The sequence below is a fragment of the Pantherophis guttatus genome, chromosome 6 (assembly GCF_059756535.1).
Source record: "Pantherophis guttatus breed Tessera chromosome 6, ASM5975653v1, whole genome shotgun sequence".
NCBI lineage: Eukaryota > Metazoa > Chordata > Lepidosauria > Squamata > Colubridae > Pantherophis > Pantherophis guttatus.
Window position 1 is genome coordinate 39,364,658 of NC_142068.1, and position 12,457 is coordinate 39,377,114.

A 12,457-nucleotide genomic window follows, 5' to 3' on the forward strand; every position below is an offset into this window, starting at 1 on the left:
TCAGGTTTTTCTGCTCTAATCCAAACTCTAATCTCTAAACCAAACTAGCTCCCTTAATGTTCTAATAAAGTGTTTTAAATCAGTGTTCCAATATTAGGAAGACCAATGACAATTCAGGTTGAGATAATAATTTTAAAAGATGATTGGTAAGAGCTAATGTTGTCATGCCATTGACTGATAAAACCTACTGATGTAGTATTGTGGTAGAACTTCTTTTATTACAATTTTGATAAATATTTAAAGCTATTTTAAAGACACATTACCGTTTTCATCTATGTCATGAGTGTCTACAGAAATGCCTTCCGGTACAACTGGTATAATTTACTTTGTTAGAAGGCTTCAAGCATTAACTTATTTTGTCTAGGCAGCTGCAAAAGACTACAGGAGCCAATCAAAACTACTATGGTGGAACAGAATTAGAGGAACATTTATGCCAGAGGTTCGATGGTGCTGAAGTGATTCAACTTGAAGGCAGGTACATGACCTCAAAAATTTGTTCATCTTTAAAAAGAAAATATAGGAATTATGTTATAGATCTCCAGTATTGTGGCCATTTACACATTTTGATTTTCTTGTGTTGAATTATTAACCTCAGAGCTGGATGAAATACTTTATGTGTATCTAAGTTACAGTTCAAATTAATAAAAACCCTATGAAACAAAAAATCAGTTGGATTTGTTAAATTTGGCCTTATGTTGCTTACAAAATACTTGCTTTTGATTTTCGCTTGTATCTTTCTTGGCTTTAGCTTGGGCTCTCCAGATGGAAAGTGCATCCAGCCATCTGAAGAGCAAATGGAGAAGTTTCTGGAGCTTCGACTAACAGAAGAACAGCTGTGCAAAGCCAAGACTGAGATAAAAAAAGTGTGGATCTCTTGTACAAATAAATACATTAAAGTGCCCAATTTATATATCATTAAAACAGATCGGGGCAATATGGAATTTCTTTCATTGTGAAAATGTAGACATAGAAACAATTTATCATTAAAGGGTACTAAAACAGGAGGGATGAATTATATTGAAGATTATCCAGAATTTAAGATTATTTTCTTTGCAACTCAAAATACTCATTGCTTCCATTATTGTAATCTTCATGCATTATTGTAATCTTCCATTTTCAAAGTAAATTATTTATGGAAAAAAGCCCAGTCTCTATTTCATGTAGGCAATGTCATGTTATGTAGGTAAAGTTAAATAGCTATAGAAAGTACAGACTAATATCTGTTTATATTTTGGACTGTCTAAGGTGCCTATTGCAGAATATTCCTAAAAAAATGGCAAGAACTTCCCTTATGTCTCATATCATTATTATTATAATTTCCAAAATTCCAGAAGAATAGTTGAATGCAAGGAATTGCAGACAGAGAAAGTCATCCAGCCTTGGCTGAAAAGAAAAACTGAGCATAACTGTGCACAATGAAATGTCAATAGTGTAAAGCAGCAGGTTGAAATTAAATGGAAGATGGGCCAGCTGGTTGAGAGGGTATGCTTAGAAATATAGTTCAGGAAAGTTTTCTGTTAGATACCATCTGATACCATTTATCAAATGCTATGTTATCTTTACTGGTATATCTTTTGTTTTTCTTTTTTCATCAACTCGGAAGAACTTGAGACAAATTTTGAATATGAATCAACCTAAAGAAAGAAAAAATAAGTTCAAAAGGCCTGTCACTAAATCTATAGCTCCTTGTGGTTTTCTGAATTAAGACTTCAAATTTACCATAATCATCCATACCTCAAAATTGTATGCCATCCACTAATGGTATTAGTGTCAAGGGCTGAGGTATATGACAGTATTTGTCATCTTCACATATTTAGGTGAAAGTTATGTCCTCAGTATAATGAGGCTTGCATTTACTCATTCAATCCAGCATCACAAGAAATAAAAATACCCAGTGTAGTTCAAGCTTAAAGGGAAAGCATCCATAAATTGTGATGTATGGGAATTTAAATGTATGGGAATTTAAAACTATGAACTGAAGAACTGTTTAATTTTTTTTCTTTCTTTCACACTGCTGACTTTAGAGGCAACGTCTTAATTGGTTCACTCAGTTTCTTAGTTCTGATCTCACACAAGGTTGTGGTTTAAGACCTATTGAAATGTTTGTGGGCATTATGAAGAAAAATAATGCTTAAGCTTGTTCATGTTCCAGCAGATTGGCTTTTTAAAATGTCTTTTTCATCTAAATTGAACTTAAGTTGCCCATTTAAGTTGCCTATGGCAATCTAAGCATACTGTCTTACATTCTCTTACAGTCCATATCAAATATTTATCTCAGACCAAGATGGATGATGATCCTATAGGAATAATGTATAAAATATGGAGGAGTTGAAAGTATTGTATACGCCATCCTTTCTTTGAGCCGTGGTGGGAATTTTAGGGTCGACAGCTTTCTACTAGACCCATTATTTCCACTTTGTAAGAGCTGCTGGTGTTTACTATGAATGGCTTTAGGATGTTGTTTTTCTTTTGTGGAATTTGTACCCTAACCTGCTGATCTTTAGCAATTCAAACTGTTTTCTAAAACCAGTCTTACTTGGTCATATTTCTACATTGTTGTTGGCTGGTTTTAATGAAAATACAGGAAATCATCAATTAGGTTCTATTTGGTTGAATACAAGGACTTCAGATGATTTGTCCAACTGGAATGTTTTAATTGTAACTTAATGCAATGGATTTCTGAAACATTGCTGCAGTATGATTCCTTAGCAAGGTAACAGGAAGAAATTATGCTACAGATTGGTAATAATATGCTCCATGATTTATCACAAAAAATGTTGACCTGCAAATTTGTATCCAATTCTGTCCAGCTGAAGGAAGAGCTATCCCGCAAAGAGCAAAGTCATAGCAGAGAATTGGAAGGAATGAGGCTTGAGGTTACCCAACTAACACGGGAACTGCATCAACATGAGATCACGATGGCTTCTTCCTTGGATTCAACTTTAAGCTTAGAGCAACAACTAAAAATAGAAATTGAAAAAGCAGAGCAAAAGACAATAGAGCACAAGGTAAAATAATTGAATTTTACAATAATTATAGTATAGTAAAACAACTTGTTCAATTAAAAATAGTAATATGAGACTTGTTTTCTTTGGTTCCCTTGTCGTACACTCTTATTCTTTTTGGTAATACTTTTCAGATTTAAATATAATTAGCAATAACTTCAGAATATGCAAGTTTGGCTTCTCATGTTCGAAATAATGTATGATACTAAAGTCCCCATGGCTTGATAAGAAGTATATAGCCAAGGGACTGTTTATTTCCTGCATCTAATCTATACTAACAATTTTTAAAAATTAAATTTATCTCTTAAGGCTGTTCTGTCTCAGTTGGAAGCCCTCAGACAAGAAAATCACCATCTGTCAGAGAAGCTGCAGAAGGTAGAATATATTTTGATTGAGCTGTGTTATTTCCTTTGATGCATTTAGTTGCTTAAGTGGTTTGTTGTATAGACAAGTATTATTTTTATGCATTTATATATAGTTGAAGCTGCTTAGATATCTTTCTCCTCAAAAACAAACTACTGTGTGTATCTACTATAGAGAGTAATAGTCAGGTGTAAAGTTGATTAGGAAATTTGTTTCTCAATATATTCTACAGATTATGATTTTTTTAAAAAAGAAATAAAGTATTATTTTATTTAGTATGACCACTAGATGTCAGTGCAAGTTCATAGTCTCAGTGCTGCCCTCTTGATCTCTGTATAAAGAGAGGACGTTTTTTAAAAGAGACTCCGTATGAGAATGAGCCCTTACAAATGTTTTATATCTGGCATAAAATGAAACTAGGCTTAGCTTTTTTTGTATCAAATAAAAATATATATACTTTTTATAAAATTAACAATTACACAAGGATATTTTTTTTGAGAATTCATAATGAACTATTTGAATCTGATAAAAAAATTGTGGTTCTTGCAAATTAATTTTAATGAGTTAGGGTGCAGAAACTAACTCCAAAAATTTTAATCACTTACCCATGTAACCATGAAGAAACAAAATGGAAATGGCAATTAAGAAATTATTTTGCTCAAGGCAAGCAGTTATAAGTTACGTCCTAATTTGTGTTTATGCTTCTGTTTGACTTTGTCCATAAAAAGATTTTTAGATTCATTTCAGCCATTGTTGTTTATTTAAATTTTTATATGGAGCAAAAATATGCTAATCATACAGCAACTTCTACTAAATGGAGTATTAGGAGATTGTGAGTATCCTCAGCAATCAGAGCAGTCTCATTGTTTTGGATCTGAATTATGAAGCTATATACATTGATTTGTGAGTTTAGTTTAGTTTAGTTTAGTTTAGTTTAGTTTAGTTTAGTTTAGTTTAGTTTAGTTTAGTTTAGTTTATTTGATTTGTATACCGCCCTACTCCTGAAGGACTCAGGGCGGTGAACAGCCAAACAATAAAATACATAGATACAAAAAATTTAAAAACCAGATAAAATCGAATTAAACCATTTTGGCCCAGACAAATTAAAACACCCCAATAATTTAAAAGCAGATTAAAATTTACATATTAAAAAGTGGGAAAAAGATTAGGCCAAGCCCGCCTGGTGGAATAAAAAGGTCTTCACAGCGCGGCAGAAGATGCGCAGATCCGGGATCCTCCGTATCTCCGGGGGGAGCTCATTCCAGACAGTAGGTGCCCCCACAGAGAAGGCTCTCCCCCTAGGGGCCGCCAGTCAACATTGTTTGGCTGACGGCACCCGGAGGAGTCCCTCTCTATGAGAGCGTACTGGCCGGTGGGAGGCTATTTGTGGTAATAATAATAATAATAATAATAATTTTATTTCTATACCGCCCTTCTCCTGAAGGACTCAGGGCGGTGTACAGCCAATTTAAAAACACAAGACACAACAATAATTAAAAATTAAAATAATTAAATAGATTTGGCCGATTTAAAACCCCAAAAATTTAAAATACCCCGATTTAAAATTATCATAGTAGGTAACCAGGTCCTAAGCCATGGAGCGCTCTAAAGGTGGTAACCAAAACCTTGAAGCGCACCCAGAAGACCACCAGGAGCCAGTGCAGCTCGCGCAGGAGAGGTGTTACATGGGAGCGCCATGTCGCTCCCATTACCACCCGCGCGGCCGCACTCTGTGCCAGTTGGAGCCTCCAGGTGCTCCTCAAGGGGAGCCCCATGTAGAGAGCATTGCAATAGTCCAGGCGGGAGGTGACGAGGTCATGAGTGACCGTGCGTAAGTGATCCACAAAGTGGTTTTGAAGTTCATATTCATTTGAGATGAATAAGGGAAATTTTGGTCTATAGATTTGATTAGGTCAGATGATGATTCAGACATTTTGTGATTGACTTAACTTCCAAAGGGGTTCTTTCTTAATAAAAGACTTGTAAATTTCTTAAATCCCTAAAACATATAACTTTACAAGCAACTGAGTTTCATTTAAAAAAAAAATTGCTTTCTAACTTCTTTCTATCATTTTAAGGCAAAAAGTACTTCCTTTGCGGAATTCCAGGAAAGTTATAACAAGGTTTTAAATAAAGTGGAACTTCAGAATAAGCTACTACAGAAAGAATTAGCAGAAACTAGAACTAACTTGGAAGCTTCGTCTTGTGTTTCTCAGAGCAAATATGACAATATTGTGCAGCAATTGCAGCATCAGGTGACTGAGATAACAAATGCAGAAAACAAGTAAGAATTTATATGATTTTGAAAATGAAGATTTTTTTTTGAAACCCTAACATATACTAGATTTTGATTTTTTAAAAAAATGCTGAAGTACTTCAAAATCTGTTTTTGATAATGTTTAGTCATTTCCCATATTTTATTAAATGTAAATTGGATTTGATTAATTTTTTTCTACATTGTTGCCAAACAGAAAGAACATTGAAAAAAGATGTTCTTCTCTCTTCTTCCCTCCTGTTTTGTAAAAGACAGGTTTCACGTGGTAGAAGCAGTTATAATACATGCCTTTTGAATAGCACAGAGGGAAATTACGTTTAAATTTTCTGTGGATTATATTGCATTCTGGGTGTGATTTCAGCCACTAAACATTTTTGCAGATTTTAAGCTTGAAAATCATTGGTCTGTTCGATCTAACATTCTATTTCTAATAAATTTACAGGAGAATGCAAGATCTGCAGTGCAAACATGAGGAAGAAATGAAAGCACTTCAAGCTAAATATGACAGGACTGTTAAACATTATGAGGAGGAACTCCAGAGAGCAAAACACTTTCAATCCAGAACGCTTCCTGTTTCTAGTACAACTGCTGCACTACCTCATAGAACAAACAGTATTGAATCTTTGCCTTATGAATCTCTTGGGAGATCAGACATTTTGCTCTGTGAAGACCCAGAATTTTCTTACATGCTATCAAGAGAGTGTGAGAAAGACTTTTCACCTTTGGTAAGCATAATAAAAGATTGTAAGGGATATACTATTTTCTGATACCATAATCTGTGAAGTTCTGCATTCATTTCAGGGTGTCCTCTTTGAAATATTTTCACTCACTAATGCCATGCTATTTCCCTTTCAATCTACATTTACTGGAACAAGAAATGAAAGAAAGATGAGAACCGTAAATTCCCAATTCCCAACTATAATAATTGGAAACTGTTCTCTAAATACTGAGGAACAATGCTTGTAAATCTGGTGCTAGTTTGCTATTGACTTCGAATTCAGCAGAAAATATAGGGCAGAACACATTGCTGGGGAAAGCACTGCTGGAATGAGTGCTAAAACATGATAGGTATACAGAGCACTTTAACTGTTGGTATGTTTGACTGTTTGAAAGTTAGTTTATCTACGAGAAGCAAATTCATATGCAAAAAATGCATAGAATATAAATATTTATATAAACTGAAAAATGTAACCTGTTGCTTATATGTACTTTTTGAAGGATTAATTATAAATTACCAATAAGATTTTTGAATATTTAGTATTCAGTTTTCAAAGGCCATATGGTTGCTGAGGAATGCCAGTAATTATGTGCGGGGGGGTGGGGGTGGGGGTGGGGGGGACTGTTAAAGGTTTGCAGATGAATCTTCTTGTTGAGAAGTCAGTCTTATATATTTCACTGAGACTTTCAGCTCTAGGAGTATGTATCCAAATTAAACCTAGATGCATTAAAAGCCAAATGATAGTTATCATTTTCAATAAATGTTTTTTAATATGCAACCAAATATTCAATCTTGGTCAAAAAAGTTTTCAGAGATCATAAATGCAAATAAAGTATTTATTTAAGTGATTTGGCTTTTTAAAAATAGATATATATTTTAAAAATATGTAGATATTTATGTATCTAGCTTCTAAAGTGGGATTCCATTTGCAGTTAAATTCTTGTATTCAATGCAGAAACAAAGCTTTGCCTTCTGATTTTCAATTTATTATTTGTCTGTATCCAGTGCTAAGAGCAATGTGCAGAATACAAAATAACAAAACTAAAAGGTATACAATGCAATGAAGTATGAACCATATAGAAGTCAGGGGCAAATGCTTCAAATAAAGTTTAAAGAGGTACATGTAAATTAGCTAATAACTAGATGCTGACATGCTTCACCAAAAGAGTGCCACAACCAGTCCTTGTGGTAATGCTTCCTAACATTTCCTTTTGGCACTACAAACAGTGCCTCCTAATTGGCAAGGATTGACATACACAGACAGAATAGAATAGAAAAGATGAAAAAAAAAAAGAATAATAACAGAGTTGGAAGGAACCTTATAGATCATCTTGTCTAACCCCCTGCTCAAGCAGGAGACCCTATACCATTTCTGACAAGTGGCTGTCCACTCTCCTGAATTAGTTGTACCTCATGTTGCAGTAATCTAGAAGCAAGGTTAGTAAGACGTTTATCACTGTAGCCTAGCTAGTTCTGAAACTAGTAAATCAGCTAGAGTTGAAATTACATTGTGAAACTGATAATATAGTTCTCTCCCTTTCATTGTTTAAATAGTAAAAATAAGCATTAGATTAAAATTTTATTTGGTTCATAGCCTTGTTGAACATATTTTCTTTTTAGAGTCCTCTGCCTACCGCAAATGTAGATGTGATTGCTGCAAAGTTCCTAGAAGAAGAAGAAGAAAGGTCCCATCATATTTTGGAACGTTTAGATACACATATTGAAGAATTGAAAAAGGAGAGTGAAAGGACAGTACAACAGTTTACACACCAGAAGTAACTTGTGTTTTGGGGTTTGTGAATTGAAGAGCTGCTTCATTTATGCTGCTTTCTTTAGAAGAAAAAACACAGTTATTGCCCTCTGGAAGTAGTCTGCTTCTTTGTCTTAGGAAATTCAGTGGCAGTGAAATCAAAGAAATGAAATTTGTTTGTAGCAAAATACTTTGTCTGATTACAGTTATTGCACTACTACTGAAAACATTTCTAACTAACCTATAGCATTCTGCTCTCCTAAAGTAAAGCGCAAGCTTCAGGAGTGGATGGTGTTGTCCATCCAAGAAGAGTAAATATTTTATGTCTATGCATTCAGAAATAAAATGATGTAGAAACTTATCTTATTTTAATATGAATATAAATGATATTGCTTTCATTTGAATATTAACTTTCTATCTATTTCCAAGATGCATTGAAACATAAAGTGGCTTGAGAAAAGAGAATGCCATTTTGCTTTTTGGGTTTTCTTGTTAATATTCTGTATGGTTTTTAGTTGCCATCAAACGTCAGATTAATGGTTCAGTAATGGTCCTTTGTGCACTTTCATAGCTGTAGAAAAAATATGGTCAAATAACTGTGTCATGGAGAGATGTTCTATTATATATGTTGATTCAAAAAGTGAAGTTCAATATAAGTAATAAACACCTATACATGGGAGCAATTTAACTTAAATTACAGCTGTCTTATGAAGTACTGCACAGCTGTTCCTAAGCATAAGAACAAATTTGGGAAGATGGTTGGTATGCCAAACAGCTTTTAAAAAATTGTTTAGCTTCAGGAAGAAATGCAGATTTTAAAGCATGTCCTTGGGCAAAAGCTAAGAAACTAAGCATAACCTCTTCTTATTTTTAACCTTTTTCTCTAAATTACCAATAAGATACTAAGTTTTCAATGGCCAGGTGCAACATCTTACTTTCAGTGTAATTTCAAAGAAGTGAAGACGTTTAGATTTTTACTCTTAGATGTTTGAAACGATAACTTCAGATTACGATTATGATTTTAAAAGTGGAACTAGAAAGCTATTAAATATATAATCTTAGTTCATGATTTGCACTATAATTTCTCCCATGTTTATGAGCATAATGACATTAGAATGCTTTTTTCTCTGTTGGATAGTAATTTTTGACATCTCTTCTGCTCTTCTGTAGAAAGTGAAGAGAATTTATATCTTTAAAATGTAGCATATTTAGTGGCAAGACCTAAAATTACTGAAATACTACAATGCTAAAGTGTTGCTAATAACTCCAAGAGTTTTTCCAGTGCCATTTCTATGTTTATTCCATTCTCTTTTCAGTTTTCTAACGCTTCTGTTTTGCTTGCTAAATTTGCTTTTCATGGCTTCATGCCTCTCTTTGCCAACACTTTAGTTTGACACTGATGGACAGTATGAAATTATACTCTGCATGAAGGTATGCCAAAAAATCTAACACAAATTTTGATTTATACTGTTCTGTTGGGATGGTAAATAATGGCTGTCAAAGCACACACAGCATTTTCTTGGACATGAAGAACAACTCATTTTCAGTCCAGCAGAATTAATGTGCTCAATGTTTTCTTATATGAGACCACAATATTGTATTTTCTATAATGATCCCAAAAGAAAGAAAACAAATGCCTATTGCTTCAGTTATCATTGGAGACGCACTCCCTGAAAGGTGGAGATAGACGAAGGTGGTGAAGTGCTCTGTAAATTTATTTACAGTACTGTCTTATAAACTAATTGTGATTTACTGTGACTTATTTTACATTTTCTTAAAATGTTAAGTGAATGTGTAGGTTGATTGGCTTCCTTTTCTTTGTTCCCTGGGACTGAGATGACCAAATGGTCCTATTTTTTCTGCTAGATAAGTGAAAGGACCTGTGAACAACTGTGAGATAACTAAGGAACTGGTGTAACCCAAAGAAGGCAATTCAATATAGTGAGGAGAGACAGTGGGGGAACAAGAAGGAAGCATAATTGTCATTAGGAAAGCTGTGAGCCAGTCCTGAGAGAAAAAGCAAAAGAGCCCATTGATTCTGTCTTCAGTCTAAATGAATATTTTTTGTATGCATATGTTTTTTAAAAAGTTAACTGCTGGAATGTCTTGGGAAAAAAAAGAAAACAGGAATAAGACAGAATGGTTCTGGAACAGAGAGGGAAACTTTAAAGATATTTAAGGCTTGTGTTTTTTAGGTAAGTTATTTGTCTGTTAGTTCTAGCAATCACTACTCTGTGAAATGGGGTTTTTAAAACTTGCTCCCAATATCATTTAGTAATGATACTTATGAACTCAAAGAGAACAGAGACACTTGTTTGAACTGGATTATTATTATAACTATTTATTAAGTTTATATGCCTCCCATCCAGTGGTGGGCTGCTGGTTTGGGAGAACCAGTAGTTCCGATGATCAGCTGGCCCCGCCCACCCACCTGCCCCTCTGTATCCTCTTCTATATTTCCTTTCTGGCTCAGCTGATTCGCGCAGCACAGTTGATTTCCGCACCGCCGCTGTTCTACTTACCAGGGCTGCCTTAGAAGATAAGCAGCTGAGCTTCAAATTGCTGTATTTTGAACACTGTGCGCAAGCGCGTTAGCGTGAAGCGCACATTACAGAACCAGTTGTTAAACTGTTTGCAGCCCACCACTGCTCCCGTCTCACTGTTGCAATGAACTATGTCAAGTAGAAGAAGAGTGTATTGGTGGCATTTGCCGATTTGAAGCAAAAGGTATATTAGGAAGCATAGAGTTGTAAAAACAGAAGGTTTTGAACATTCAGCATTTTCATTTATTGGAGTGTGAAATGTTCAATTCTATACCATTAAAAATGCATTCTTCTGGGAGAGCAACTTAGAGAAACCCACATAAATTTAGGTAACTCTTGCGAGATATTACTTCTATTTAAACTCTCCATTTAAAGCATTGTGATTGGAGATCTCCTGTTAGGATAAGTAGAAGCTAGAGCAGGAGTGTCAAACTTGTGTCGTCACGTCGTTGTCACGTGATGTATTGTAACACCCCCCCTTCACTAAATTGGGCATGGGCACGGCCAGCGCGTGATGCATCCAGCCCACGGACTGCGAGTTTGACACCCCTGAGCTAGAGCCTCTGTTACACACCTGCAGTTTTTTCTCTCCCTGGCAGTTTCCTTACATGAAAAAATTAGGAAGAATAATACCATTTTCTTTCCAAAATGAAAAGAACCCTTTATGTCGTTGAACTGCTGAAGAGAGTTGACTAGTTTTGTAACTTCTGTTTGGTTCAAGCACCCAGTAATATCTATCTGAATCATTTAGATTTTTATTAAATACTAGCTGATAACCCGGCATTGCTCGGGTATTTATTTGTCCCAACGCTGTATTAGACAGGAAGAGCAACTTCACCCTGAGCCCTGATTTTGGTGAGAATTAAATTAGTTAAAAAATGTTTTCCCTGTGCCCCCAGAAGCGTCAAGTAAAATGATACCACCTTGTTGTTTTGCTAGCTGATCCATGATCATTTGGTATGCTTTTTTCTGATTTTGGTAAATTGTGGATATGGTTGCTTAGGTATATGTAAAACAGGAGCTTGTAGCCTATGAATTATAGCATCAAACTGTCGGACTTGATGTGGGTGGTGACTATAACAACAGTTGGATGTGGAAAAAGGTGTTTCTTGAATAACTGATGTAGACATGTGAAGTACTTTTATCTGTCATACTGGGTTATGCCTTGAAAATGTTGAATGCTTCTTTGGAATAATTGGTGTTAATAATTTATAATTAATAGAGTTGGAGGGGAGTTTCATCTTCAAACCTGGATTTTAATAACTACAGAGTTTCTATTTTGCTTGAGCCTAGTATGCATATTACATATTAAAAATATTTTGGAAATGAAGTTGTATATTAATAATGTAATTGGTAGTCAAAGCCATGAGTTCACAGAATGTGTAATGAACATACTTGTTTAGTAATATACACACTCATCAGATAAAAAGATCCAACAGCTGGGCTCACTATTAAAATCCTTAGGGTAGTCCTACACCAGCGTTTTTGTGCTTTTAAAATTTGAAAGAAGTAGATGAATGAGTTGTTTGCACTTTCAAAATAAATACAAGTCCTCCTCGTTCAATGCCATTCATAACTTTGAACGGTCACTAAACAAGGTTGTAACCCAGTGTTGAAATCCAATTTTTTTTACTACGGTTCTGTGGGCGTGGCTTGCGCATGGTGTGGTTTGGTGAGCGTGGCAGGGGAAAGGATACTGCAAAATCCCCATTCCCTCCCCACTCTGGGGCCAGCCAGATGTGGTATTTGCCGGTTCTCCAGAATCTGTCAGAACCTGCTGGATTTCACTTCTGTTGTAACCCA

The 12,457-nt window shown here is 35.0% G+C and overlaps 1 protein-coding gene across 7 annotated transcripts in view; it reads left to right on the forward strand.

The window, feature by feature from the left end:
* Positions 1-8,472, forward strand: part of CEP63 (centrosomal protein 63) — a 21,144-nt gene extending 12,672 nt beyond the window's left edge. For all 7 annotated transcript variants that reach the window (XM_060682974.2, XM_087872716.1, XM_034439591.3 and 4 more), the window contains 7 exons: positions 365-475; positions 749-863; positions 2,811-3,008; positions 3,315-3,380; positions 5,447-5,652; positions 6,086-6,368; positions 7,982-8,472. In XM_060682974.2, the coding sequence (XP_060538957.2) occupies positions 365-475; positions 749-863; positions 2,811-3,008; positions 3,315-3,380; positions 5,447-5,652; positions 6,086-6,368; positions 7,982-8,140 (1,138 nt within the window). In that variant the 3' untranslated portion in view covers positions 8,141-8,472. The remainder of the gene's footprint in view (positions 1-364; positions 476-748; positions 864-2,810; positions 3,009-3,314; positions 3,381-5,446; positions 5,653-6,085; positions 6,369-7,981) is intronic.
* Positions 8,473-12,457: the final 3,985 nt, after the last annotated feature.